We start from the raw sequence: 27,998 nt of genomic DNA, 5'->3' as shown, positions 1-27,998 counted from the left end.
TTGGGCTTTTGTACAATAAAGCTTCTTTAGAAAACCGGAGGAGTCGTCCCCTGCTGGACTTTACAATGAATAGCAGTCTAAGGCTTCAGTTTTCACTGACTAATAAAGCTACTTCCTTCTTTTATTAAATCTTTTATTAGTTAAATTAAAATATTACAATCAAGTAAAATGTTCCTGAGTGAAGACTGAAAGCATTTATCTGCTGTCTAACCAACGATGTGTTAGAATAAAAACCTTAGAAGGTTTAAAAATGAAATGAGTGTTTCAGTGTTGGGCTTTTTTCAAGTGGACTATGAACCTGCAGCTCAGATTAGACCATCTCATTTAAGGAGGAGCGTGTTCAGCTGAACTTTGAGCTGTCCCACCTTCAAGAAGGCGGAGCGGACCTTGGGCCGGATTCATATCACGTCTTTACACGTAAGTGTGAATGAAGCAAACACAAACAGGTAAAACGATCAGCTTCACTTAAATATTCCAGCACAGAGCCGGGAACAAACCTTCATCCAGAACCAGCAGAGCATCCTGAAAGTGTCTTTACTCAAATACTACATGTAAGTACAAACTCTGAAGAACTGTGTCAGGGTTCCTGGGTCGGTGACCCAGTATTTTCAGTTCACGTTCACTGTTTATCTTCTGCCTGTTCCACTTCCTGTTTTATTGTGTTAGCCTTGGTCCATGTGCATTATGTTCCGTCCTCTTCCCGTTTATCATTAGTTCATTATGTTCAGCTGTGTACTCACCAGGTTCTAATCTCTCATCAATCAGCCTGTGTATTTATGTCCCTCAGTTCAACCAGTCCAATGTCTTGTCATTGATGTTATTGTGATGTTGTTCTCGCCGCCGTTAGGTTGTCCTCTGTTCAGTTCCGTCAGGTCAGCCGGTCAGTTGTCAGTCAGTCTTTCATTCATCCATTCAGTCAGTCGTCCAGCCGGCCAGCCGTTTCCTACTTCTGTTCTGTTTGTTCACTCCGTTGACAATAAAACACCAATCTTCACCTACCTGTGAGTCCAGCGTTTGGGTCCTCCTTCTTTCGTCCACGACCTCATCCTGACAAACTGTAGCTTACTTTAGTCATTCAGTTTTATTCCATTTAATCTTCAGCAGATTTACACAGTCACATGCTGCCAAAAGTCTGCAGACTACTGACATTTATTTTCACAATTTATTTCTTACAGCTTTTGTTGCATTTGGATCCATTAAGGCTGAGTCAGCATGGTGCCCTCTCAGCAGTCATGTGTATATTCACTGCTGTATTAAAAAAGATGTGCACACGCTGAATTAGCTGGATGGATTTGAGAATGGATTCAGTAGATTTGGTTAGGAAGGTTTCTGACTTAGTAAAGTGACTCTGAAGTGTGTGTTTGAATTCTCTAAATACTAAAAGAAGGTTGCCTGGAGAAGTCAAAGCTCAGAGTGGGAGTTCTGGGTTCTGCAGCAGGGGGCGCTGTTGCTCTGTTTGTGTGCAGCATTGAAGGCGCTGCTGTCGTTTCTTTAAGACAGTGGTCCCCAACCCCCGGACAGGTACCGGTCCGTGAGTCGTTTGGTACCGGGCCGCGAGAGTTGAGGCTCAGGTGTGAAATGTATGGTTTTCAGGGTTTTTATCGGTTTTCAGCGTTATTTTGTTATCGTTTTTATCGTTAACTCGGTTTTCCTGGGTCTTTTCACGTGTGTTATGAATAAATCTTTTTTTTCGGTACCGGTACTAGTTTTATTTTGTTGTATTTATCCGCGACACCTTAAAGGCCGGTCCATGAAAATATTGTCGAGCATAAACCGGTCCGTGGCCATATCAGACCATATCAATCAGCACATTTCCTTTGTTAGAAAATAATAACACATTGTCAAAGGAGCTTGCAAAGAAAAGCGTCTGGACTTCTTTAAGTTGCTTGAAGACGTTTCACCTCTCATCCGAGAAGCTTCTTCAGTTCTAAGGTCAAATGGTGGAGAGTCCCAGATATAAACCTAGTGGGAGTATCCCCCCACAGAGGGACAAAAGGACCCCCTGATGATCCTCTAATCGCCTGAGCCAAGGTGTGAAACTGGGTGTGGGTCCCAATCAGCCAGAGTTTCGGGTGAGCTCATTGTGAAACCTGGCCCCACCTTATCATGCGAATTCCTGAGGTCAGATGGCCCAGGATGTGAGTGGGCGTTAAGGCATCTGGGAAGGGATCTCAAAACTGGATTATAGATGGCAGAGAGTTGGTGTCGTACTGGGACATCTGGGACTCTCCACCATTTGACCTTGATGTCAGCAGACTGCAACACAGTGGAAAACATTCACTTCAAAGGACTTTCAGAAAATGGAATCAAGAGTGAGGAAGAGTGGATGGAGCAGAGAACTTCCTCCTACGTTTTTAAACCTTTTAAAAAAACTTCCTGACTCTGCATCTTCGTTCATCAAAACGTTTAAAAGGATGTTGATGATAAAAATAATAAAATAAGAAATGAATAAAATGAAAACAGACAGGGTGAATGAAAAGAAGGATGGTTTTGAATCTGTTATCGTGCAAAGATCTAAAGACTGAAAACAGGGCGCTGAGAATTAACCTGGAGTCTGTGGGCTCTGTGTCAGGATCACAGTTTCGTGCTTCACTTTGAGCTGCTGGAGCTGTTGGAGAGTTTAAACAAAGTGGATCAGTCAGACTGTCCACGTGTTCACCTGCAAAGAGATTTCAGTCTTTTTTTTTTAAGCAGGGTTACTTATATCACTGTGCACATGAAAGCACACACATAAAAACCCAAAATGATTTGAAGTGCTGTGAAGAGCAGGCCAAAAAAGCTAGCTATATAACCCTAACCACAAAGAAATGCTGGCCAATCAAAAGCCTTCAAACAATGACTTCAAAAAAAGTTTCTGATCATCTTCACGTTGGCTGAATTTCTGCTTTCAGCGATTTAAAACGCATTTACGTCAATGATGTGACGTGTGGAACTGTCCGAGTTCAGGGGCTGCATCCTTTGAAGGAACTGGCCTACTCAAAGATTCTTCATTATACTAACATCTGTTCTACTGGATATTTTTAGTGACATAAAAACCCAGTACTTATATTTAGAAGTTTATTTTTGGACCGCTTAGACTGTCTGCCATTTTCCCCCAAAACATTCTTCAGCCTTCGATTCGCAATGAATCCTGTGATAGGGTGGGCCACAAAGGATACGCCAGACCCCTCCTTCAAATCTGGGGAAAAGGAGGACGCATTTGTGGGCCGCATTTGGAGCAGCCTTCAAATTTTGGACAGCCTTTGCTGTTGTCAGGTCATGAAAATGTCATTCTTTAAAACAATGATTCAAAAAAATAAACCCTGCATAATTCTAAACAGGAGTATTTATTATATGACGGTATCAATTCAATTCAATTTTATTTATATAGCGCCAAATCACAACAACAGTCGCCTCAAGGCGCTTTATATTGTACAGTATCAGGTATGATTGACATGTTCAGCAGAAATCAAGAAAGAAAAATGTTCAGATTATTAAAGACTAACTGTGAACAGCGAACCTCGGCAAAAATAACATGAATGAGGTTTTCAGCTGTTTAGTAACTCAGTTTATACATGAAATAATAATGTGAGAAAAAAGCTGCTGTTTTTGTGGTGATGACCTCACAGCTTTTCAGGTTTTCGAAGCGCTGAATAAACAAACTCAAATCCCGAATGTCTCACGGACTTCACGGTCATGACGTTTGTTTTACACGTTGTTAAACAAAAAAGCTGCCATTCGTTTTTTTGTTTTTGTTTTTAAATTTCAATTAACTCAATAATAAAGACTTCAATAAAAGACTCGATGTGTTTTCGTTTTAACGCCCCCATCTGGGTTAATTATGACCAATCACATCCGCCCATTTCATACTGACAGATATCTAATCAACCTGAGTAAACACATTCCTCAGCAGAGGATGAAACTTTTTTTAGCTTTACTCTTTATAATAATAATAATATTAATTTATTACTGCTACAGTCTGAGGGTGTGCTTACACTGAGGTGTCAGAGAGAGTAAAACTGAGAACAGTTAGAAATAAATCTCCTGTATATGAGGATGTGTGTGTGAATGAGCAGGAATAATCCTTCAGTTTCTGCCCATATAGCAGAAAAACCCCTCAAAACTCAAACTCAAACTTTCTGCATGTTTTTTATGTTTGAAACCACGGACATGTGACCACTGTCCATAGGCACACGGTCATGTGACCATCGTGTTTTGAACCACACTTCTGAGCTGTGTTTCGAAACGTCCGCCCTTCGGAAGTTCTGCTGAGTGTTGAAACGTCAGTGTCGACCATCTTATTCTCAGTTAACCAAAAAACAGAGAAAAAGCTGCGATTACCTAAAACACCTGTGTACCTGTGCAGGAGCCTCACTGGGTTTATCCTGATGCAGGGCGCCTGCTGCTGTGATGGACATTAACTGAACTGTAAGTGAAACGTCCTATCTCTAGCTTGGATCTGAACACTAAATCTTTAATTCATATGTATTAAACTACATTTTCTATGATAGCCGGGCAGAGCTGTGGCAGTGTGGAAGTGAAATCATTAATATGAAACATCAAATCAAAATTCAAACTGAAACTTCGCTGCAAAGCATTTTGTTTCTTTTTAAGTGAAGCAGCATTAAGAAATCCTCACATCCTGTTGCAGAGGACAGAGTGAAAGAGCAGCTCAGGGTGAAGGTGATGAAGTAGGAGCATAATGACTGAAACTTAAGTAATCTCATAAAGTGATTGTAGTCCACCGTGTGTGACAGGTATAAACCTGTGCTGGACATAAGAACTCACACAGAGAAGTGTGCAGACAAGTTTCAAGGGGACAATGCAAAGCAAACGTAGCCTATGTTTTACCCGATGGGGTACAATGTTGCTGTTGACGTGTTGCTGCTGTTCCTGCTGCTGATAGTGCTGGAAGGCAGGGCTGTGTTGATTTGAGACTGTAGACTGTAAAAAGTCCACGGGAGAAATGGTCACTGATTAAACAAGTGTTATGAAATAATAATAAAATGCAAAAATTGGTGACAGCGCTTGGAACCACAAGGCAACAAAACTGTGAGAAATAAACTAGGCTCCTCCTGTGAATCACTCTTTGCCTCTCTTCCTCCATCTCCTCATCTCAGCTATCACTCTCCACTCGCCGTGAATCTGAGAAAAAGGCACAATTTGCTATTGCATCCATCTATTATTTAATTATCCACACTTAAAAACTCTTCCATTTAATCCACAAGAAAGTAATGATAGAAAATGTTGTAGAACCAAAACATTGCAATTGTGTTTATTATTGTTTTTTATACTGGAATAACTCTGCAATGCAAAAACTATTACATATGTTATTGCTACCTGTACTTTTTTTATTCCAGCTGGTGAGGGATCCACTGCCTTTAGCAGCCTCACACAGCTGCTAAACATGTCCTCTAAGGACAAGTCTGGACACATTGTCCTTACAGTACATATGTGGACAATGTTATATCATGAGTAATAATAAAAACAACAAATCTATATACATAAAACAAAAGTAATACATAAAAGTATTTATGATGATTCAATTTGTTTGACTATCCACTCTGTGCAGGCAGAAAGCTTATTAAATGTTTAAATTGTAGAGATACAGTATTGTTGCTGCTGTAAAATAAGCATATTGTCCTATTTGAAATATAAATCTAATATAATCTATTTCTTAATGTATTTTCTTTAAAATACAGTGTTTAAATAATAAATAAATCCATAATTATGTGGATATGCATATTAAATATTTTTAATGAAATATAAGCCCTCCAGAAAAGCAAGGAAATGCCCTGTAAGTTACTTTAAAACTAAATATCTTCCCTAAAACAGTGGACAGCGCTACAGACCCATGACACCCTTACCCAGTTAGCTAGCAGCTATGACCAGCACTACTTGTGCAGTTACTTAAAGGACAGGTAATATTTGTCGCACTGTTACACACACAGCACGCTCATTTGTTTCAGTTCATCATTTGCCACAAGCCAGCTTACCACTCTTGTGTGCTATAGACTACAGTGTATGCTGTACACCCTACTTACTGGTTTTTGTTGCATCAGTCTGCGTCTCCCAACTAACTGTTTCTCCGACAGCTCTGCACCGCCCAGACGGCAAAAAATGTGCGTACTCTTTGAGAGCTCTTTCCTGGTACGTAACCAGTGCGCTCTGGCGTCAAGGGCGATCATTAGTTAATGGCAGTCATGTGACTGATGGACGCCAGATCCTTTTATTTAGCAAAATGTGATTAATAGTTAAATATTATTGTTGAGGGGCACAGGCAGGACTCCACACGCACACACACTTTAAAAAATAAAATAAAATAAATAAATAAACATTTACCTCAAGAAAAGGGCACTTGGGGCACCCATCAGGAAAGGGGCAGGTGATCAACCCCTTCCACTCCCCCCTCTGCATGTGCCTGGATATACTGCATTATCATAAGCAGCCCATTAAATGTGTGAACAGCATCCATCTGTGACTGCCATCGAACACACTGCACCTACCAGTTGCCCCCAAATAGACAGAGGGGACATTATTCTCTCTCTAGGAGAGAGAAGACAAAATTCAAGGATGTTCAGTGGTGGCATGTAAACACATCAGGATGGAAAAGAAGGGAATGGAGGGGAAGTGGTGAATGCATCATGAGAAGCCTGAACCTATACAAGCATAACTACGTTTTGGTTCAGCTTTACATAATTCAGCTCTAAGTATACGTTTTATCAAAAAAGAAAGTTTTAAGCCTAATCTCAAAAGTAGAGATAGTGTGGTGGACCACTGGAGGGCTCCACTCACACCCAGTTCTCAGGAAGTGTTGTTGCTGTGTTTTGGAGGGAAAGTGTTCAGTTCTGTGGTGATGAGTAATAAACGAGCAGTGTTTATCGAGAGCTCTCGTGTCGTCTGTGTTTACCTCCACATTGGTGACCCCTGACTCGAACATGCTGCAGTCCGATGGTGGCGCTGACTCCGCTCTGGATGCATCAGCAGCCGCCAGCCCTCTGCCTCCGGCTGCAGCTACGTTTGCTGTGGCGCTCGAGCTGCCGGACTTTTGGCTTCACGATCCCCCGTCGTGGTTCGTGCACGTGGAGGCTCAGTTCGCCCTTTGTAGCATCTCGGCTGACGACACGAAATATCACCATGTGGTGGCTTCTTTCGACCCGCTAGCCACCCGTCATGCGTTGACTCTCCTCCGGGACCCACCCACCCGAGGGAAGTACGCCGCCCTTAAGGAGCTGCTTCTTCGGCGCTATGCCCTCACCGACGCAGAGCGAGCCGAGAAGCTCCTCTCCCTCTCAGGCCTGGGTGGCGGTACGGCTCTCGAACTGATGGAGCACATGCTATCCTTTCTCGGACCGGACGACGGGGGATTCCTCTTCGCCCACATCTTCCTCCGACAGCTGCCGGCGGCCGTGAGAGCCGGCCTCGCCAACTCTCCGCTTCTGGGCACGAAGGATTATCGCTCCCTGGCTGAGGACGCGGATCGTATTCTCCTGGCTACCCGCACTTTCCACGATCACGACCTAGTTCCAGCCTCGCCGGCGGCGCCTTCCACTTCCCCAGTGACCTGCCACGACGTACCCGATCCTTCGCTGACGGCAAAGGTCGCGGCACAGCGACACCAAGGACGGGAGCTCTGTTTCTACCATCAGCGTTTTGGCACCGGAGAGCGCCGCTGCCTGCCGCCTTGCGCTTTTCCGACCCTGGGACATGGACCCCGCCAGCACGCCGTAGCGGCCGCGACTGCTGGCGACTGCTGGCGACTGCTGGTGACAAAGAAAAACTGCTCTTCATAGAAGACTCGCGCTCTGGGAGATGTTTCCTGGTCGACTCCGGCTCCCAGAAGAGCCTCCTTCCCCCGTCCGGAGCCGACAGTTTAGCAGCGGGCTGCGGACCGCAGCTTATTGCGGCTAATGGCTCTCCCATCGCAACGTTCGGGGAAAGGTTCGTGACTGTTTGTTTTCATGGCCGGGATTTCCAATGGACCTTTGTTGTTGCCGCTAGCTCTGTACCTATTTTGGGCGCTGATTTTCTTTGTGCCCATGGCCTGCTGGTCGATGTCGCTAACAGACGCTTAATCGATGCACTGTCTTTTTCTTCAATGCCCTGTTTCACTCGCGCCATCGAGCCCCTGAATCGGGCTAATTTAGTGACTTCAGGGAATGTTTTTCAGCGTTTGCTCTTGGAGTTCCCTTCACTGACTGTTCCTAATTTCTCGAACACGGCAACGAAGCACAGGGTTGAACATTATATTCCGACGGTCGGTCCCCCGGTGTTCGCACGCGCGCGCCGCCTCAACCCCGCGAAACTCTCCGTCGCTCGGGAAGAGTTTGCCGCAATGGAGCGCCTCGGCATAGTGCAGCGCTCGAATAGTGCCTGGGCTTCTCCGCTACACATGGTGCCCAAGTCAGACGGTCGGTGGCGGCCGTGTGGGGATTTTCGCCGTTTGAATAATGTCACGGAGAATGACCGTTACCCCATTCCCCACATCCAGGATTTTTCCGCCCACCTCGCCGGCACCTAGATTTTTTCTAAAATTGACTTGGTGCGGGGGTATCACCAGGTTGCCGTGCGCGCCGAAGACGTCCCCAAAACTGCCGTTATTACCCCTTTCGGCCTGTTTGAATTTTTGCGCATGCCGTTCGGCCTGAAAGGCGCCGCCCAGACTTTTCAGCGGTTGATGGACTCTGTTTTGCGCGGGCTGCCTTTCGTCTTCGTGTACCTTGACGATATATTGGTGGCCAGCTGCTCTGAGAGTCAGCACGCGTCCCATCTGCATCAGGTTTTCCAGCGCTTGGCGGCACACGGCCTGATCGTCAACCCCTCCAAGTGCCAGTTCGGCTTGCCGGTTCTGGATTTCTTGGGCCACCGCATTTCCGCTGACGGTGTGGTTCCGTTGCCAGACAAGGTCCAGGCCGTTTCGGCTTTTCCGCGTCCTGCGTCCATTAAAGCGCTGCAGGAGTTCTTGGGGATGGTCAATTTCTACAACCGCTTTCTCCCAAGAGCTGCGCACCTGCTGCAGCCTCTCTATGCTGCCTTGAAGGGTAAAACAGCTAAGGACCCGATTGATTGGCTCCCTGAACGCATCCAGGCATTTTCTGGGGCCAAGACCGCGCTGGCAAACGCCGCCCTGCTGGCCCCGCTGGCCCACCCGTTTCCGTCGGCGGAGATTGCGTTGACCTCCGACGTGTCGGACGTGGCAGTGGGCGCAGTGTTAGAACAGCGGGTCTCCGGTGTCTGGCAACCGCTCGCTTTTTTTAGTCGCACGCTTAGAGACAGTGAGCGCAAATATAGCGTTTTTGACAGGGAGTTGCTGGCCCTACACCTCGCCACACGGCATTTTTGTTTTTTTCTCGAGGGTCGGAGCTTCACCGCGTACGTCGATCATAAACCTTTGACATTCGCGATGTCCAAGGTCTCTGATCCGTGGAGCGGGCGTCAGCAGCGCCAGTTGGCAGCCATTTCCGAGTTCACAACTGACATTCAGCACGTGGCTGGTAAGTCCTGACTGTCTATCCCGCGTGCTGGTTTCTCCTGTTTATGTTGGCATAGACTTTGAGGCTATGGCCGCTGACCAACAGGCCGACCCGGACGTCCTTGCCCTTCGGTCTGCGCAAACGGGCCTTGTACTGGAGGACAGACCCGTGTGGAACGGCGGGCCTAGCCTGCTTTGCGATGTTTCCACCAGCCGTCCACGCCCTGTAGTTCCCCTTTCGTGGCGTCGTCGCGTTTTCGACTCCGTACACGCCCTCTCTCATCCAGGCGTCCGGGCATCGGTCAAGCTGGTCAGCTCTAGGTTCGTTTGGCCGGGCCTTCGTAAATCGGTGAAAGACTGGGCAGCCGCGTGCATCCCATGCCAACGCGCTAAGATCCATAGGCACACACAGGCGCCCCTCGAATCCTTCCGCGTTCCAGTGAGGCGTTTTGATCATGTGCATGTGGATCTGGTTGGTCCTCTGCCGCAGTCACAAGGTTTCACGCACCTTTTGACTGTAGTGGACCACACAACCCGCTGGCCTGAGGCAGTGCCTCTGGCGTCCACTACAGCAGCAGCAGTGGCCAGGGCATTTTTGTCAACGTGGGTTTCGCGTTTCGGTCCCCCCGCCAACATTACCTCAGACAGGGGCCCCCAGTTCGTTTCCGAGCTTTGGTCTGCCATGGCTGACGGCCTGGGGGTCAAGGTCCACCGCACCACTGCGTACCACCCGCAGGCCAACGGGATGTGCGAATGTTTCCACCGGTCGCTTAAGGCTGCGTTCCGTGCTTCTCTCACAGATGGCAACTGGGTTGACCGCCTTCCATGGGTTTTACTGGGGTTGCGCTGCGCGGTTAAAGAAGACCTTGGGGTTTCCCCGGCTGAACTTGTCCTTGGTCAGCCCCTCCAGGTCCCCGGGGAATTCTTGCCTGAGAGCCCACCCCCGTGCTTCGCTCCCTCTGTGCTGTCTCTCTGTCCCCCAAGAGACTCGTTTTCTCTTCCTGGCCCAGTGCACCATTGTGTGCCTGACACCTTTGTTCCAAGGTCATTGGACTCTTCGCAGTTTGTTTTTGTCAGGCATGACGCTTATAGGCCTCCGCTGCGTCCACTGTATGACGGCCCCTTTCGGGTTATTCAACCGGGCCGGAAGCATTTCCTTTTGGATTTTGGGGGTCGGCTGTTTCTATTGACAGACTTAAACCAGCACATGTGCTTCTGGATGACCAGGTGGTGCCGGCTCAGGCCCCCCGCCGTGGCCGCTCGCCTTCCACTGGACTGGACAACCATGCTTCTTCCTCTGGGAGCGCCCCCCACCTGGCGGGGCCCGAGCTATCTTCAGTTTTTCCTGACCGCCTGTGCCAGCCTGGCCCTCAGGCTCGTTTCCCCTCCGCCAGCTCTCCACCTCCCCGGTTCAGCCGTTCTGGACGTTTAATTAAAGCAAGGGTTCTGGACTAGGGGATGACCCTACTGGGTGTTCGGGGGGGGGCATGTGTGGTGGACCACTGGAGGGCTCCACTCACACCCAGTTCTCAGGAAGTGTTGTTGCTGTGTTTTGGAGGGAAAGTGTTCAGTTCTGTGGTGATGAGTAATAAATGAGCAATGTTTATCGAGAGCTCTCGTGCCGTCTGTGTTTACCTCCACAATAGTGTCTTTCTCTTGAATCCAAACTGGGAGTTGGTTCCACAGAAGAGGGGCCTGAAAACTGAAGACTCTACCTCCCATTCTACATTTAAATACTCTAGAAACAACAAGTAAGCCTGCAGTCTGAGAGTGAAGTGTTCTGTTAGGATAATAAAGTACAGTAAAATCTTTAAGATAAGATGGGGCCTGAGTGTTTAAGACACACTGTGCAGGAAGAATTTTAAAAACGTCCTGGTCAGAAATGACTTCAAGATTCCTCAGTGTTACTGGAGGCCAAGTTAATGCCACCCAGAGAAAGCATCTAATTAGTCACCATATTCCTGAGAGTCCTAAGGTCAATTTAGTTTATTCAGGCCTTGATGTCTTTAAGACAGGGGTGTTGCTAGGATCTTGAAAATTTGTGTGCTTAGTCCAGTCATGAAATCTTTTGGAGTTTCATTCAAATAACATTTTTTTTAAGTTACTTAATATATCTAGCTTTGTTGGATTTAAACATGTAGCAAATAAACTCTCACATGATGTGAGAATATAATTAAACTGATTATCAAAGGGAAATTTTGAGTTTTAGGCTATTTGAGCTATATATGTTAGCTAGCATAATTATGGGTTATAAACAGCTGTTATTATTTAGCTGGCATGTTGTCAGCTGTCCAGAAATGAGAGGGTTGCATGTCTAATCTGCTGGCAATAAGTACCTACGACAGTATTGGGAATAAATCAGCATTTTTATGCCCAGTTCAGGAGATGAGGCTTAAGGTGAGGAGGATATCCAGATGCTAATCACATCTTTTTGAGATGGACATTGCTGTTCTGTACTCATGTTTTATGTTTGTGGCTAGAGACTGACAACATACACTATATTGCCAAAAGTATTCACTCGTCCATCTTCAGATGTATATAACTTGAAAGGTATCCCATTCTTAATCCATAAAATCCAATATGATGCCGTCTCACCCTTTGCAGCTATAACTCTTCTGGGAAGGTTTTCCAGAAGGTTTAGGTGTGTTTATGGGAATTTTTGAAGCACATTAATGAGGACAGACACTAATGTTGAATGAGAAGCCCTGGCTCACAGTCTCCTCTCTAATTCATCCCAAAGGTGTTCTGTTGGAATGAGGTCAGGACTCTGTGCAGACCAGTCAAGTTCTTCCACACCAAACTCAGTCCTGTCCAGTGGTGGTGAGCTTTACACCGATGCATTTGACAAGTTGCATATTAAACTTGGATGTGGCTGCTCGACCATGGAAAGCCTTGCCTCAAGCCTCCTGCACTGAAGTCAGGGCTCTAACACAAAAATTGCATAAAAATACTTATTTATTCCTGATATTGTCACAGTTAGTTATTGTGAGTAGCTGTCTGTGGTTATAGGCTGACATTATGTCACCTGTCACATCGTATGACAGTTTATTCACAAAGTGTCCGAGTCCAACAATAACATTTCATAGACAGTTTCACTAACACTAGCTAACTGGAGTGCTTACCGACAGAAAAGTTCAGCCAACTCTGAACAACTCAGCATCATTGTTATAGAAATACTTATGACAAAGGATCCAGCGGATCCAGTCTGAAACATTTACCACAAAATATTTAGTAGATTGTATCAATTTTGTCCTTATTTATTCCTAAATGTTTTTGTTTATTTATTTGTTTGTGTGTTTTTGCGACAAACAGTATTAGTACCATGCTTTAATTGGTAGGGGTAAAAAAGCAGAACTCAAATTTACTGTAATCTGCAATCGATAGACATCTAGTGGTAGAAATAGTGCTCACTGTAACTCACTCATTTTGTTTTTGTCACATTTATTTCTTGCACTTTCTGTTGTAAATTTCTTAATTGTTATTTTATTAGAATTTTTATAATATTTTTGTGTGTTAAAAGGTGACTGGCAACATTTCTGAATTTCACTGTACAGTGTAACCTGCTGTATATATTTTGACTTTAACTCTGTCCAAGGGGAGCGATATGCTTTTTATAGGCATCATAAATGTTCTAATTTAATAGCTTATTTACAAACACATGGTTTCTTCCAGTTTTCAAGTATTTATTGTTTTTGGTTTTTTTTTTTATAAAACAGCAGTTTAGGATACATGCAGAAAACTGCAGGTTTAAAAGTGATCCTACATATGAGTGAAACTGTTTTTGTTTTTTTTTTTTTAATAATCTTTGTTCAGGAGGAAACAATGACCAGTAAAGAGCTGCTTTTGAGGACACTGGAAGAGTTGGGAGATGAAGAATTCAGTGACTTCAAGTGGTATTTGGAGCAGCCACACAACCTGGATGGCCTCCCATTTATCCCAAAGAGTCATCTGGAGAATGTAAAGAGGACAGAAACAGTAGATAAGATAGTACAGACCTACAATCAGCAGTCTTTGGAGGTGGTGAAGAAAACTTTAACAAAGATCAGCAGAAATGATCTGACAGAGCGATTATCAACCATCAGCACAACAGCACAAGGTAAACTGCTGGAGAACCACACATGTCGTCTGGTTATCACTCAGGATCAGACTGGTCTTTACGGCTGATTTTGCAGGTGACAGGCAGATAACTTCAATCTGAAAATGCAAAGAGTGGATTTATGTGTATATGTTAACTTTTTAATCGCCTTAAGAGACTGTAGACCCTCAGTTTTTTAAAATGTTTTTTTTTTATCTTTTGGTAGACACATTGATTTACACATAATGAAATATGCTATGTTACTGAAACTGGCAGTGACAGATTTATTTAAATAAAACACAACGATTTTTACTTATTAAGTCTGCGTGGAATGGAAGTTTAAAACTTTGTTCTTTACACGTTCATGTCATACAGATGTGAAGTCTCCACGGCCCATAACACGTTACAAAGAACAACTTCAGTCAAATCTTCAGGTCAGGTTTATGTGCAAACAAGAAGGATGGACATCAAAGAAAGATGAAAAGAACCTGGATGACATCTACACTGATCTGTACATCACAGCTGGAGGAGAAACACACACCACCAGTCACTTCAGGCAGATTGAAATGGCCTCTGGAAGGCCTGCAGGAACTGAAATTAGCAACATCTTCATACATCCTTCTGGCATTAAAAAGAATATAAGAACTGTGCTGACTGCTGGGGAAGCAGGAAGTGGTAAAACCTTCCTGGTGCACAAGTTTGTTTTGGATTGGGCTGAAAAAAGAACCAATCAGGATGTAGATCTGTTATTTCCCTTCATGTTTAATGAGTTGAATTTGCAAAAGGACAAAGAGTACAGCTTTGCCAAACTCATCCACATGTGTATCCCTGAAAGTGTGCACATCAAAGAGGAGGAGCTTAACAGCATCTTCACAACACTGCAGACATCAGGAAACTCAGACTTTGAAAAGAGTGAATACAAACTTCTGTTTGTGTTGGATGGACTGAATGAGAGTTGCCCTCAGCTGAACTTCACTGCCACAGAAAAACTACCTGTCGATGTGACCAAGTCCACCTCAGTGGATGTGCTGCTGACAAACCTCATCACAGGTTGCCTGCTTCCCTCCGCTCGTATCTGGATGACCACATGGCCTGGAGAAGCAATCTCTGTTGATTTTATTGATATGGTAACTGAGGTCCGAGGGTTTACGGAGCTACAGAGGGAGGAGTACTTCAGGAAGAGATTCAGAGATGAGGAGAAGGCCAGCAGAATCATCTCTCACATCAAGTCATCACCAAGCCTCCACTTCATGTGCCACATCCCGGTCTACTGCTGGAGCACTGCTACAGTTTTGCAGGAGGTATTGAAGAGCAAAGAGAGAGGAGATCTGCCGGAGACCCTGACTGAGGTTTACACAGAGTTCCTGAATGTTCAGATCAGAAATTTGAAGCAAAAATATGGCCCAGAAAAAAGCCTTGAGTGCATTAAAATGATTGGAAAACTGGCTTTTAACCAGCTGGAGAAAAGCTGCCTGATCTTCAGTGAAGAACTAACAGAGGATGAAAGCACTTTCACAGAACCCTTAAAGCTTTCAAATGCATTCTTCTGGTTCTTTAAAGAGGATCATCAGCTGAAGAAGGGCAGGAAAAAAGTGTTCAGCTTTGTCCATCAGAGTGTAGTGGAGTTTTTGGCTGCTCTGTTTGTGGTCTCAGATATTATCACTGAAGACAATTTGGCTCAATCACAGACTTGTTTGAAGAGATCTGGAAATGTTTTCAGCCAAACACATATACCAGAAATCTACAGTAAAACTGTTGACAAAGCCATAAAGAGTCTGGATGGACATCTGGACTTGTTCCTTCGCTTCCTCCTGGGCCTTTCACAGCAGACCAACAAACCTCTATTACAAGACCTGCTGCAAACAAGAAGTAGCTCACAGACCATTAAGCTAATAGTAGAACTTGTGAAAAAGAATGTCAGAGAAAATCCATCTCCTGAGAGAAGAATCAGCCTGTTCCTCTGTCTGAATGAGCTGAAGGATGGTTCTCCAGTGGAGGAGATCCAGCAATTCCTGAGATCGGGTACAGTCTTAGATGACCTTTCTCCAGCTCAGTGGTCAGCTCTGGTCTTCATCATATTGTCATCCCAAAAAGATCTGACTGTGTTTGACCTGAAGGAATACTCTGGTTCAGAAAAGGCTTTTCTAGGTCTGCTGCCAGTGGTTGAAGCATCTAACAAAGCTCTGTAAGTGCAAGGAAATGTATTGAATTGTTGTGCCCCTTTATCCAAAGAAAACAATATCACTTTTACAGTTTTTCTTTTTTCACTTCAGGTTCAGTTGCTGTAACCTCTCAGAGAGGAGCTATGAAGCTTTGTGTTCACTTCTCAGCTCCCAGTTCTGCAGTGTGAGTGAGCTGGACCTTAGTAACAACAAACGGCACGATTCAGGAGTGAAGCTGATTTCTGCAGTACTCAATAATCCACACTGTAAACTGCAAACTGTCAGGTTTGTCAGACCAAGTTATATGGTACTAATGCTCTCTTAACTAAGAGAAGCAGCAAGCGTGAGATGAATAATTTTCTTAGCAGCACATTTACTCTTGGCACACTTCAATAGAACAACTTCCAAACCAATCAGGAATCAGAAAGTCCTGGCAAATGTCAGAAAAACAACAAGGCATATTCAACACATTATTACTTGTATGCAAATACATGCAAATTCCAAAACATATAGGCACTAAATGGGAATGGAAATATATAAAAATCATCAACACGGTAGCTCCTATACAGAGGGGTTTTGAACTAACTGGTTCATTTATCTTATTACTGCCTCTTGACATATGCGTTTGCCAGGTAAACCATAAGCAGAGTAAGCACAATTACTATAATGTTACATATATAGCTATGATATCATAATATCATAACATAGCTATGATATTAGCTATTTTTGACAACTAATGAAAGAAATGTAAACACATACTTGCATAAATCATCAACAGTCTGTAGTCTGTTCATTTCAGTCTACCTTGCATCAGCAAAATCAACATTAGCAGCTGACCAAAGTCACTCTTTAAATTATAGGGTACTATCACCACATGGTGATACTCATGCACTGAGAGTGGTATGTAGGTTGAAAGCATGATCCTGTGAGGCTGAGCTCAGGGTTAAATAATTTTTATTGCTCTACACATCTCCAGATCACAGCACTTTCAAATCTGACTACAGTTTTTTTTTTTTTTAAACATACTGACAAATCTGATTAATCATACATTCCAAATACACTTTGAAGGATTCAGGAGGAGGCCAACAGTTACTGACAGAAGGTTCAGCAAAGAAATTTTAAATGTTTAAGTACACATGCTTCATAACTGGAACACAATACCAGACTTCAAAAAATAATAACATGTCCTGGATCCAATATTTGATATGTTGTCTTATTATTTTTTAATTTAATTTAATCAGTAAATGATTTGGAAAATATTGCTTTCTGCTTTTACTCATATTACATTTACATTCCATCTGTATCAAGAGTATCATTAACATCTGTGTGAAATTTTTGTTTAGTTCCTCAGTTGGCTACATGAGTGAGTGTGTGTGCGATGAGTTGTTTTTTGTTTCTTTTTTACATTCCTTCTGTTTCTGTTTTAAAGGCTGAATTGCTGTAATCTGTCAGAGAGAAGCTGTGAACCCCTATGTTCCCTTCTCAGCTCCAAGTCCTGCAATCTAAGAGAGTTGGACCTGAGTAACAATAAGCTCCAGGATTCAGGCATGAAGCTTCTCTCAGCTGGATTGAAGAATCCACACTGTAAACTGGAAACTCTGAGGTCAGGATTCAGCTGTTTAATCAGAAGTTTAACACTGCTACATTAGATTATTAGCATTAGAACATATGGCACTATGGCAACATGTACGGCAAGTAAATGTTACTGATTGTTTACCACAAATATTTCATAAATGGATTGTAATGTGTTGTTATATCTGCTGCTCTGTTTAAGGCTGAGTAACTGTAACCTATCAGAGAGAAGCTGTAATGATCTGTTCTCAGTTCTCCGCTCCCAGTCATGTAGTCTGAAAGAGCTGGACCTGAGTAACAACAAGCTGTGGCTGTCAGGAAAAAACCTGCATGAAAGCTCTACAAAGACCATTGTCTGGTGAGATTACACATCTGTTGAATGTTTCTGCATTCTCAATTAACCCTATGGGTTCCAGGGTAGAATTGGCCGTTTTTGACTACTTTTGATTTTACCTCTATATTTCACCTTTAAAAGATGTTTATCTTGCCTTGTTTGGTATCATTATTTTCAGCACAACCTCAAATATCTGAAATACGAGTTATTTTTTCATTTTGACATACTATATTAGCACAATTGATCTAAATTCAGACAAAAAATTAAAAATCCGAGTAGAAAAAAGGTATATTTTTTACTGTAAAACCCACAAACATGTTTAACGAATCATTTTCATAACTTGAAATGCAAATAGAAATTGTACATTTCTAAAAATTATGCACAAGTTTTGCAAACAACAAAGTTATATGGTACTATTTACCTAAAAATTCAGCCAAAGCTTCAGGCGTTTTTTATATGACCATTTAAAACTATTTACAGAACAATCAGGTGTTCTGCATCAAATAAGAAGGCACACAAATTATTTGTGCCAGTCCAAAAAAAAATAGTTTGTGTTCAGTAACAGCGTTTACACTGGAATCTGCCTTTTATGGCTTTTTTTGGAGAAAATGTGAAATTCAGCAGTATAACTGACACACAATACAAAACAATAACTACACAACACACTAACTATAGCCTCCAAACACGCTAAACGTCACTAATGTCTCACATATGAAAACTCGCTCTCTCTTTCTTTCGCTCGCCCACTTTCAGTCGCGGGTGTCACTCCTAAAACTTCCCCTTCTCCCTAGACAACCAAGTGCCACATGTTGCCATTTCATTTTTTTGATTGGCTGACATGGTAAACTGTAACACCAATAGGGAAGGGGTGTTTTTTCTTTCTCCTTTTTCACTCGCAATCAGAGAGTGTTTGCTAGCGCTGTCCATAGAAAACGCCGTTCTTCCCACTGTAAACACCACTGTTTTGTTCAGGAAAAAACGGTGCGTGTATTTTTTATCATAACTCTGGTGTTACGTGGCCCATCGACACAATTCAAAAACTGGTATATAGCTTTCGACCCAAGTTCAAATGGAGACTCTGAGTCACTTCATCTTGTAGCTGTGTCGTCTTAAATTGGTCATGTGATTTTGATGCGCCGGCGCATCCGTCGACCCCAGAGGGTTGATACACCTAGGGAGTTTCAGTCACAGTGCCAGCAGAGACTTCTAAACACCCTCAGGCACTGTTTCTTGCTCTGATAAAAAAGACCTTCCACATTTCTGTGTGAAATTTGTCATGTGACCACCTTACATGAAGTAAGATTTAGTTTATCAAGTATTTAGCTTTTAGAGTTTAATTTCCAGTGTTTTATAAAGTCAGTGTACACTTATCAAAAGTTAACATCGTGGCCACTGACAGGTGAAATTAATAACATTATCACTTTATCATCGCACCTGTTAGTTAGTGATGTGTCGGTCACGAACGAAACAGCTCTTAGAGCTGGCTCTTTGAAATGAACGACGTGAGCCGGCTCCTTATTGGGAGCCATGGGTTTTTTTTTTTCCTTTCTTTCTCTCACCCTCTCTCTCGCACTTTTTTTCTGCTTCACTCGCACGTGAGCCTTGTGCTTTACGCTGGGAAGAGGGCGGCGGCGGGGGGGGCAGTAGTTACACTGGCAGTAGCACAGAAACAGAGTGGGAGGGAAAGAGAGAGAAAGAAAGCCAGGGACAACAACGTCACATTAGAAAGGTATAGTAATCATCCACAACTATTTTCAGCTGTGGATGATAAAGGATTCAGAAAGTTTATTCATGCAGGCCCTTATGACAGAGAATATGCATCTTCTTTTCGTTTTCATATTTTAATTTATATTTAATTGTGTTGTGGTTTGCAGTGTTTTGTGTTGTTTCAGTTTAAATTTGTTTAAAAGGAAAAAGATGAAAATGTAAATAGTTAAAAGTTGAAATGTGAATAGTTGGTTTTTGTATTATATGATTTATTTATTACATTTTATGTGGAGTGATTAAATAAAGTACATTTACAGTGGCCCCTACAGACAAAGGACGTACAAACTCCAAAACACATACGAACTCCAAAACACGTACAAACCCCAAATCATGTACAAACCCCAAAGCATGTACAAACCCCAAAGCACGTACAAACCCCAAAGCACGTACAAACCCCAAAGCACATAAAAACTCCAAAGCACGTAAAAACTCCAAAACACGTAAAAACTCCATAGCATGTACAAACTCCATAGCACATACAAACTCCGAAGCACATACAAGCCCCGAAGGACGTACAAACTCCAAAACACGTACAAAAGATAACAGAAGTGCTCCAGGATGCTAGGGGCAGTGTTGAGCTTTTGTTACCTATGGGCTACACAAGCCAGAAAGTACCAACGACCAGGTTTGGTGTGTGGTAGGAACAGGTAAATGAACGTCCATCCATCCATCTTCATCCGCTTTTTCCGGGGCCGGGTCGCGGGGGCAGCAGCCTAAGCAGAGAAGCCCAGACCTCCCTCTCCCCAGCCATCTCCTCCAGCTTATCCGGGGGGACACCAAGGCGTTCTCAGGCCAGCTGAGAGATATAATCTCTCCGGTGTGTCCTGGGTCTGCCCCGAGGCCTCCTCCCGGTGGAACATGCCCGGAACACCTCACCCAGGAGGCGCCCAGGAGGCATCCTTGTCAGATGCCCGGACCACCTGGCTCCTTTCGATGTGGAGGAGCAGCGGCTCTACTCTGAGCCCCTCCCGGATGGCTGAACTTCTCACCCTATCTCTAAGGGAGAGGCCAGTCACCCTTTGGAGGAAGCTCATTTCCGCCGCTTGTATCCGCGATCTTGTTCTTTCGGTCACTACCAACAGAACCACATCATCTGCAAAAAGCAGAGATGAGATTCTGAGGCCACTGAAGTGAAAGCCCTCCGCCACTTGGCTGCGCCTAGAAATCCTGTCCATAAAAATTATGAACAGAATCGGTGACAAAGGGCAGCCCTGGCGGAGCCCATCACCCACTGGGAACGAGTCCGACTTATTGCTGGCAATGCGAACCAAGCTCTTGCAATGGTTGTATAGGGATTGAATGGCCCGTAGTGATGGGCCAGACACCCCATACTCCCGCAGCACCTCCCACAGGACACCCTGAGGGACATGGTCGAATGCCTTCTCCAAGTCCACAAAACACATGTAGACTGGTTGGGCAAACTCCCATGCACCCTCAAGTATCCTTGAGAGGATAAAGAGCTGGTCCAATGTTCCGCGACCAGGACGAAAACCGCATTGTTCCTCCAGTATCCGAGGTTTGACTAGCAGACGAACTCTCCTTTCCAGCACCCTGGCATAGACTTTCCCAGGGAGGCTGAGGAGTGTGATCCCCCTGTAGTTGGAACACACCCTCCGGTCCCCCTTCTTAAAGATGGGGACCACCACCCCAGTCTGCCAGTCCAGGGGTACTGCCCCTGATCTCCACGCAACATTGTACACTGTAAACCCGGATAAGTTCAATACACTTAAATCGTTTGAGGAAACCGATTCCCTTCAAATGATTTGAGTAATCAACCCAAAACAAAAAATTAACTGATTTAGTCAAGTAAACTTAAAAGTAAAATTGTCACAATTTACTATATTGAGTCATCGCTACATAAAGTGTTTAAGTATTCAATATTTCAAAAATAATTTGTTTAAGTACAGTTAACTTAATACTAATAGAAAAAACTAAATTGTTTAAGTGGTGCTAATATTACAAAACTCACTTTTTTGCGTATTAAAAGCGTCTTTTAATTAAATGTATTATTATTACTAAAACTTAATATGTCAAGGCAAACACACTCAAAACCAAAGACCACTAAAGTGTTTTTTTTTTTTACTTTATTTATAACAAAACAAGACTTTTGTTTTCCTTTGAACAGTATTCCAATTTTTACACATGGCGCTTCTAAGAAGACATTTCTTTCAGAAACAAACACAATATTTCAGTTGTTCCTAGCCACTTTTTGACAAGAATTTATTTGTGGTCTCTGAGGTAGTTTTTTTTGAACAGTAAGTTTTTTGTTTGCACAATTGGACTTCCAATAAAACATTTTCTTTAAAACAATCCTTTTAAACAGATAAAACTGTGTATCACAAGTAAAGAACTTTGGTGCAACACTCTGGGTAACAAGTTGTAACAGTAAAACTTATTTTCACAAATATTTTAACTTGGAAAAATAAAAACTATGGAATAAAGAATGGCCCCAGCGAGACAATGAAATTAAAGGAATAGTTCACTGATTTTACATAATAAGATATGTTCTTACCTTAGCTTTGACGAGTTGATGTGTACCAGTCTTGTCTTTGTGCGTGCCCTCAGTCATGCAAATGGAGCAAAGCCTCTCCCATATATTCCAAATACCTCCACTTTTTGCTCCTTTTAGAAGCTACCGAGCTCCTCCACGTTTTCCCTATTTATGTAAAATTACATGAAAAGTGACACTCTCCAAGTTTAGTTTAACTAAATTTAACGTGTGGATTTTCTAAGCCGATAAGAAGGGGTACTATATTACAAGGTGTAATAACACTGTAGGAGCACTTCTTCATCCCCCCAGGAACTCAGTCTATGCTCCAGAGTGCACTAGGGTTACTGCGCACTTGTAATATAGTGCCCCTTTTTATCGGCTTAAAAAATCTATACGTTAAATTTAGTGAAACTAAACTTAGTGTAACTTTTCATGTAATTTTACATAAATAGGGAAAACGTGGAGGAGCTCGGTAGCTTCTAAAAGGAGCAAAAAGTGGAGGTAGTTGGAATATATGGGAGAGCCTTTCTCTCGCACAAAGACAAGACAGGTATGCATCAACTCTTCAAAGCTAAGGTAAGAACATATGTAAAATCAGTGAACTACTCCTTTAAGCCCTGGTTTTGCCATCCACTAAAAACAAAAAAAGACAATTACAAACACAATAATGACTTCCTGAACTTGAGAAAAAGCTGCTCAATGAAGAGTGAACATTCAATGTATCTATGCACACATTGAAAGCTCATTTTTTAGCCTTTGGAGTTTTGGAGGAGGATCGTTTCGTCCCAGATTCAGCATAATCTGCTGGATAAACAGGAATGTATTCTTCATGCACTTTGGGTACTCCAAGTAGAGTGCATAAGTCAGTCCAAACAGGAGACACATTGCCAAAGGAAGACTGCAGATGGAATCCATTACCACATTTCCCTCTAGAAGGATCCCCAGCTGGGAGGGGTTCAGTTCTTGCTCTGGACTTCCGTTTTCACCATTGAAGATGATTCCTATTGGGATTTCAAGGTCACCATCAGCAGCATTCTACAGAGGGGGGGAAAAAACTGTGAGTTAACCTGTTGGTGGAGAGTAACACAAGTATAAAAGGTCAAAGTATTGTATTTCTATAAATGTTGTTTATTATTTAAGTACAAGTTAATTGTTCAAATAAAATAAAAAAACAGGAAAATTTGGGGAATCTGTAAGGCTTATTGTCATTATACAACTGTATAATGAAGTTTGTCCTCTGCATTTGACCCATTCTTCAATGTTGATAAGGCAGCAACCCGTCAAGAGAATGGGTTTTTGTAGATTGGCTGCAGGAGCCTGTACAGCAGGTTGCGACCTAGGCTTAACCTGGAAGGAGGATATTTTTGTAATTTTTCTTTCATAAAGATGAAGAGCTTCATCTAACACCATCCACTGGTTCACTCTTCTACTCTGGTCCACTCCAGTTGTACATTCTCATTTCGCTCTCTGTAGAACATGTACCGATGTACCGCACGGAGCAGCGAGGGCCGAGGACGAGACACTGCTCAGCTCTGTATGGCGCTGCAGCGGCGCACATGTTAGTAAAGTAAACTTTACGAGAGGCCGTCGAGGTGCAGAGGAGCGGTGTTCAGCCCCTCGAGCCTCAGCGAGGGGCTGAGCGTCAGAGCGCGGTTGTGCAGAGAATAATGACAGGTTTATTTGTCCGTGTGAACGGCTGGAGGTGCCCGGCCGTGCTCTGGTCCTCCTCCTCTGACCGGGGCCGGAGTCCGGACCCGGGCTAACCCTGAACACGGTTTGGATGGACGAGGAAGATGCTAGAACCATTACACATGAGCAGGGGTTAAGGCTGTGAGGGTTACAGCCTTAAAACATTTATAATAAATACTTTTCACTACTTTGCGGATTTCACTTATTGCGGGTTGTTTTTGGGACGTAACCCCCGCGGTAAACGAGGGTTCACTGTAGATTGAATTAGCGTGCACATTTGCGTAATGTAACATGCAATTATTTTTGCTTAAAGTTGAAATAGAAAGATTTAACTCACCAGTTTGCGTGGAGGTTTGAGGAAAAGTACTCCCTATCGACTGTAGACTGAAACAAACATGTCCAATCCCAGGCAAAACCACCAAAAACGACTTGTCTTAATTTTTCCCGACAAACAAGTCCAGACGTCTCTTCGGTTCCAGTGCCGGGAAAAATATGGGAGGGGCAACAAAAACTTAAAAATAGTGAAAGTGCTTTCAACTAAACATGATCAGTAAACATCAAATTTACTTTTATTATTTGAGTGTTGAGTTTAAAACTTATTCTCTTATAAAAAATTGAACTTAAACTATTTATTAGAATAAACTTAAAATAGAAAGGACCATGTTAAATGTATTCATTTTAGTGCATCACATGCAAAACAATATAGGTTAAGTGCAAAAAGCTTCCACCAATGAGTTCTGTCTGACACAGTTATATGATTTTAGTTTTACAAAGAGAATTAATTACCATCAGTGATTATAGCTAAACCATTTGAATGCAAATAACTTTTGGGATTACAGTGTAGAGGCATGTCAACCAGGACAGCCCTACAACGTCCAGAGCCTTCAGGAACTCGGGGCGGACCGCATCAACACCAGGGGCTCTGCCACCAAGGAGTTGTTTAACTGCCTCAGTGACCTCGCCTCCAGAAATTGGCAGGTCATTCCCCTCATCCCCAGACTCTGCTTTGTCCTCGGAAGACGTGTCAGTGGGATTAAGGAGGTCCTCGAAGTATTCCTTCCACCGCATGACAATTTTCTCAGTCAAAGTCAGCAGCGCTCCGCCAGCACTATACACAGTGAAGGTAGAGCACCGCTTTCCCCTCCTGAGACGCCTGACGGTTTGCCAGAATCTCTTCGAGGCAGTCCGAAAGTCTTTTTCCATGGCCTCCCACACCCGAGTTTTTGCTTCAGCCACTGCCCGAGCCGCATTCCGCTTGGCCTGTCGATACCTTGTCAGCTGCCTCCGTAGTTCCACAGGCTAACCAAGCCCGATAGGACTCCTTCTAAATGAACATTTTTCTTTTAATTATTTGAATATATATGAGTGCTTGTGTATAAATACACAAACAATACACATATGCTTTCAATTGTGTAATTTAAGTGATCTAGGTAGCTCTGTTTTGGAAGTTCAGTTAACGCTAGAAATGTGTTTTGGAGTTTGAACGTGCTTTGTCTCTAGGGGGCACCGCCTATATTTATATATAAACATATATAAATAAAACCACTTTTTTATTTCCATTAGTAATTCCTTTTGTGCATAATTTTATATTATTGTTAATAATAAATTAATTAAAGCAACAAAACAACCTGAAGAGCCGGCTCTTTTTAGTGAGCTGAGCCGAAAGAGCCGGTTCTCTTAAAAGAGCCGGAAATCCCATCACTACTGTTAGTAGAGCAAGTGAAAATTTCCTTTTCAAATCTGATGTTAGAAGCAGGAAAAATGAGCAAGTGTTAGGGTTTGAGCGGGTTTAACAAAAAGGCAAATTGTGATGGCTAGATGACTGCATTACCGCAGTCACTAAAGGAGTCTGAAAAATATAGCGACAAAGTCGCTAAGTTGGCAACACTGTTACCATACCTTTCTAATGTGACGATTTGTCCCTTGTTGTTGTCCCTGGCTCTTTTTCTCTCTCTTTCCCTGCCGCTCTGTTCCTGTGCTACTGCGAGTTTAACTACCGCCCCTCCCCCCTCTGCTCAGCGCAAGCACAAGGCTCGCGTGAGGAGTGAAGTGAAAAAGCGCGAGAGAGAGGGTGAGAGAAAGAAAGAAAAAAAAAACCCCACGGCTCCCAATAAGGAGCTGGCTCGTGTCGTTCACTTCAAAGAGCCGACTCTAAGAGCTGTTTCGTTCGCGACCGACACATCACTAACAGCAGCTGTAATTTGACACAGTACTGAAATACAGGTGCCTTAAAATCCTGCAAGTAATACAGATAATAGAGGCACAGACATGACTACTCAAAAACATTGTACTTCGATTGTAACTTCTGATTGAAACTCTGCTTTTTATGCAGGACAAGTAACATCTCAAAGTACAAGGACATCATCTCCAACAGTGATCTGACCCGTTCAGGACCTCCTGCTGTTTACCAGCTGAGAACAAAAAAACAGAAGTTTGGAACTCTGACAAGAATGACTGTTGGTGAAAAAAATCCAAACAAGCCAAATAAAACCATCTTACTTGTAGGTGAAACAGAAGCAGGAAAATCTACTCTGATCAACTCTCTGTTTAACTACAGCATGGGAGTGAAGTGGGAGGATGAAGTCTGGTTTCAGATCGTAGAGGAGGAGAAGAAAAGTCAGGCAGAAAGTCAGACATTAGATGTGATCGTGTACGAGATCTTTGGTTTTGAAGATAAAACTCTTCCCTACTCTCTGACCATCATCGATACTCCTGGATATGGAGACACCAGAGGGATTAAACATGACATCATCAGTCAGCAATTATTGGACTTGTTTGGATCAGAGAATGGAGTTCATGAAGTTCATGCACTGGGATTGGTGATGAAAATGTCAGATTATCGACTGAGTGACCGAGCGATAAATGTCTTTGATTCAGTGATGTCTCTGTTTGGAGAAAACATGGAGAAAAATGTTGTAGCTCTGATCACACACTCAGATGGAAGACGTCCTAAAAATGCTTTTCGAGCTCTTGAAGCAGCAAACATTAAATGTGCCAAAAATGAGAAGAATCAGCCTGTTCACTTCCTGTTTAATAGCTGCCAGCATGAAGAGCGAACAGAGGAAAACGAAATTAGTTTGGAATTTGCATGGACAGTAACAGAGAGAGGAATGAGAGAGTTCACAGCCTTTCTGGAAAAAGGTACAGCTCAAAGACTGATGATATCTGTGGAAGTTCTGAATGAACGAATCAGACTGACGACCTGCATCCAAAATCTGAAAGATAGATGTGGCCTGACTGAACTGAAACAGTTTCCAGAAGGTCTGAAGAAAAATAAAAATTATAGGAAAAGAATAGAGAATCTTTTGGGAAACCCTGAAAAGGAAATTATCCAACAGACAGCAGATGAGTCACAGTTATTAAATGAGTCCTACAAACTTGTTGTCAAACTGGATGAGCAAGCTCTGAAAGCTGATTCAGCATCTTCCATTGTCCACTTGGACTTCCTGATTGAGAAGATGAAGGAGAAAGGAAACACAGAGAAGGTCCAGAAACTGGAGGAGATGAGAAGCAGAGTGGATGAAGGAACCAGAGCAGCTCTGCGGTTCAAACAGCAGCTGGGAAAATATTTAAAAATGGACTGAAGAAGGTTCACATTCATTTGTTTTTTAACAGTGTGATATTTTTTAATACCTTAACACAGAGGTTCCCAAAGTGTGAGGCCCGCCCCCTAGGGGTGAGTGCAGAGCCATTGCAGGGGCGGGTGGGGCGGTATGAAAAAAAAAAAAAAAAAAAAAAGAACGCTTGGACAATGATAGCGTAATTGACAGGTTTTTGACAGGGCTCACACACAAACGCAAAGCAAGAGATGAAGCATTGCCAAGTATGTTTCCAAACCAACTTTCTTCCAAGCCAAAGACTAGAAAATACGGTGAAGCATCTTCCCTTTGGCTTCACCTGCACAAGTGCCAAGGTAGGTCTCCCCTGCAGAATTGGTTTCCCCTGCGTTGGGAGCACGATCTGAGCTGATCCTGCCGCAATTTGTTCCCCCTGTCCGAATCAAAACGTCAAAAAGTATCCCAAATTTAAATGATACAGCAGCTATAATTTTACACGAATATATGAAGCCCACAGTGTGTTTCTGTGACTGTGCTTTAACTGAAGTGAGGTCGCCACCTGCTGTTTAATGACCAGTACAACAGTGTGTGAGAACAGCTCCCTCCCTGATATCACAAATTAAACACAAAGTCACTCTGTGTTCTTCACAAATACATGTGTTTCTGTCACGTTGTTCTAATGTTGTTCTAAAGTTGTCAGTGTGAGCTTGTTTCTGCTGCTCCTCTCATGGTGACTCAGTGTTAGTAAAGTGGTTGTGGGAAAGTAACATGTCACTGACATGATCCAGAAACAGTCCATGTTGTTGTCTTTCTAATCAGTGAGTAAAGGGGATGTTAGAGACACTGAACTCAGACACAGTGTAGAAATGTTCAATCCAACTTTGACTCTTCAGTGTTTGT

At 43.2% G+C, this 27,998-nt stretch overlaps 2 protein-coding genes across 4 annotated transcripts in view; both read left to right on the top strand.

Annotated features, from left to right (window-relative positions):
• The window catches only part of LOC146570363 (scavenger receptor cysteine-rich type 1 protein M130-like), a 214,491-nt gene that overhangs the window by 72,213 nt on the left and 114,280 nt on the right, over positions 1-27,998 (top strand). The window lies entirely within an intron of this gene.
• On the top strand, positions 424-27,599 carry LOC146570369 (NACHT, LRR and PYD domains-containing protein 3-like). 3 transcript variants are annotated; one of them, XM_085278789.1, is made up of 7 exons: positions 424-551; positions 13,265-13,547; positions 13,902-15,711; positions 15,800-15,973; positions 17,118-17,291; positions 17,463-17,618; positions 25,874-27,599. In XM_085278789.1, the coding sequence occupies exons 2-7, from the start codon at positions 13,274-13,276 to the stop codon at positions 27,123-27,125; spliced, it is 3,840 nt and encodes a 1,279-aa protein (XP_085134915.1). In that variant the 5' UTR covers positions 424-551; positions 13,265-13,273; the 3' UTR covers positions 27,126-27,599. The 3 variants fall into 3 exon arrangements, with proteins under 3 accessions (XP_085134915.1, XP_085134916.1, XP_085134912.1); XM_085278790.1 differs by lacking the exon at positions 424-551 and adding an exon at positions 4,175-4,407; XM_085278786.1 differs by lacking the exon at positions 424-551 and having other exon boundaries at positions 12,855-13,547.

The sequence above is a fragment of the Mchenga conophoros genome, linkage group LG7 (genome assembly GCF_057382185.1).
Source record: "Mchenga conophoros isolate Kocher_MC1m ecotype Shallow Benthic linkage group LG7, M_conophoros_male_GT1.1, whole genome shotgun sequence".
Lineage (NCBI taxonomy): Eukaryota > Metazoa > Chordata > Actinopteri > Cichliformes > Cichlidae > Mchenga > Mchenga conophoros.
The sequence above is the reverse complement of the archived record's forward strand: the minus strand, read 5'-3'. Positions and strand labels throughout refer to the sequence as shown.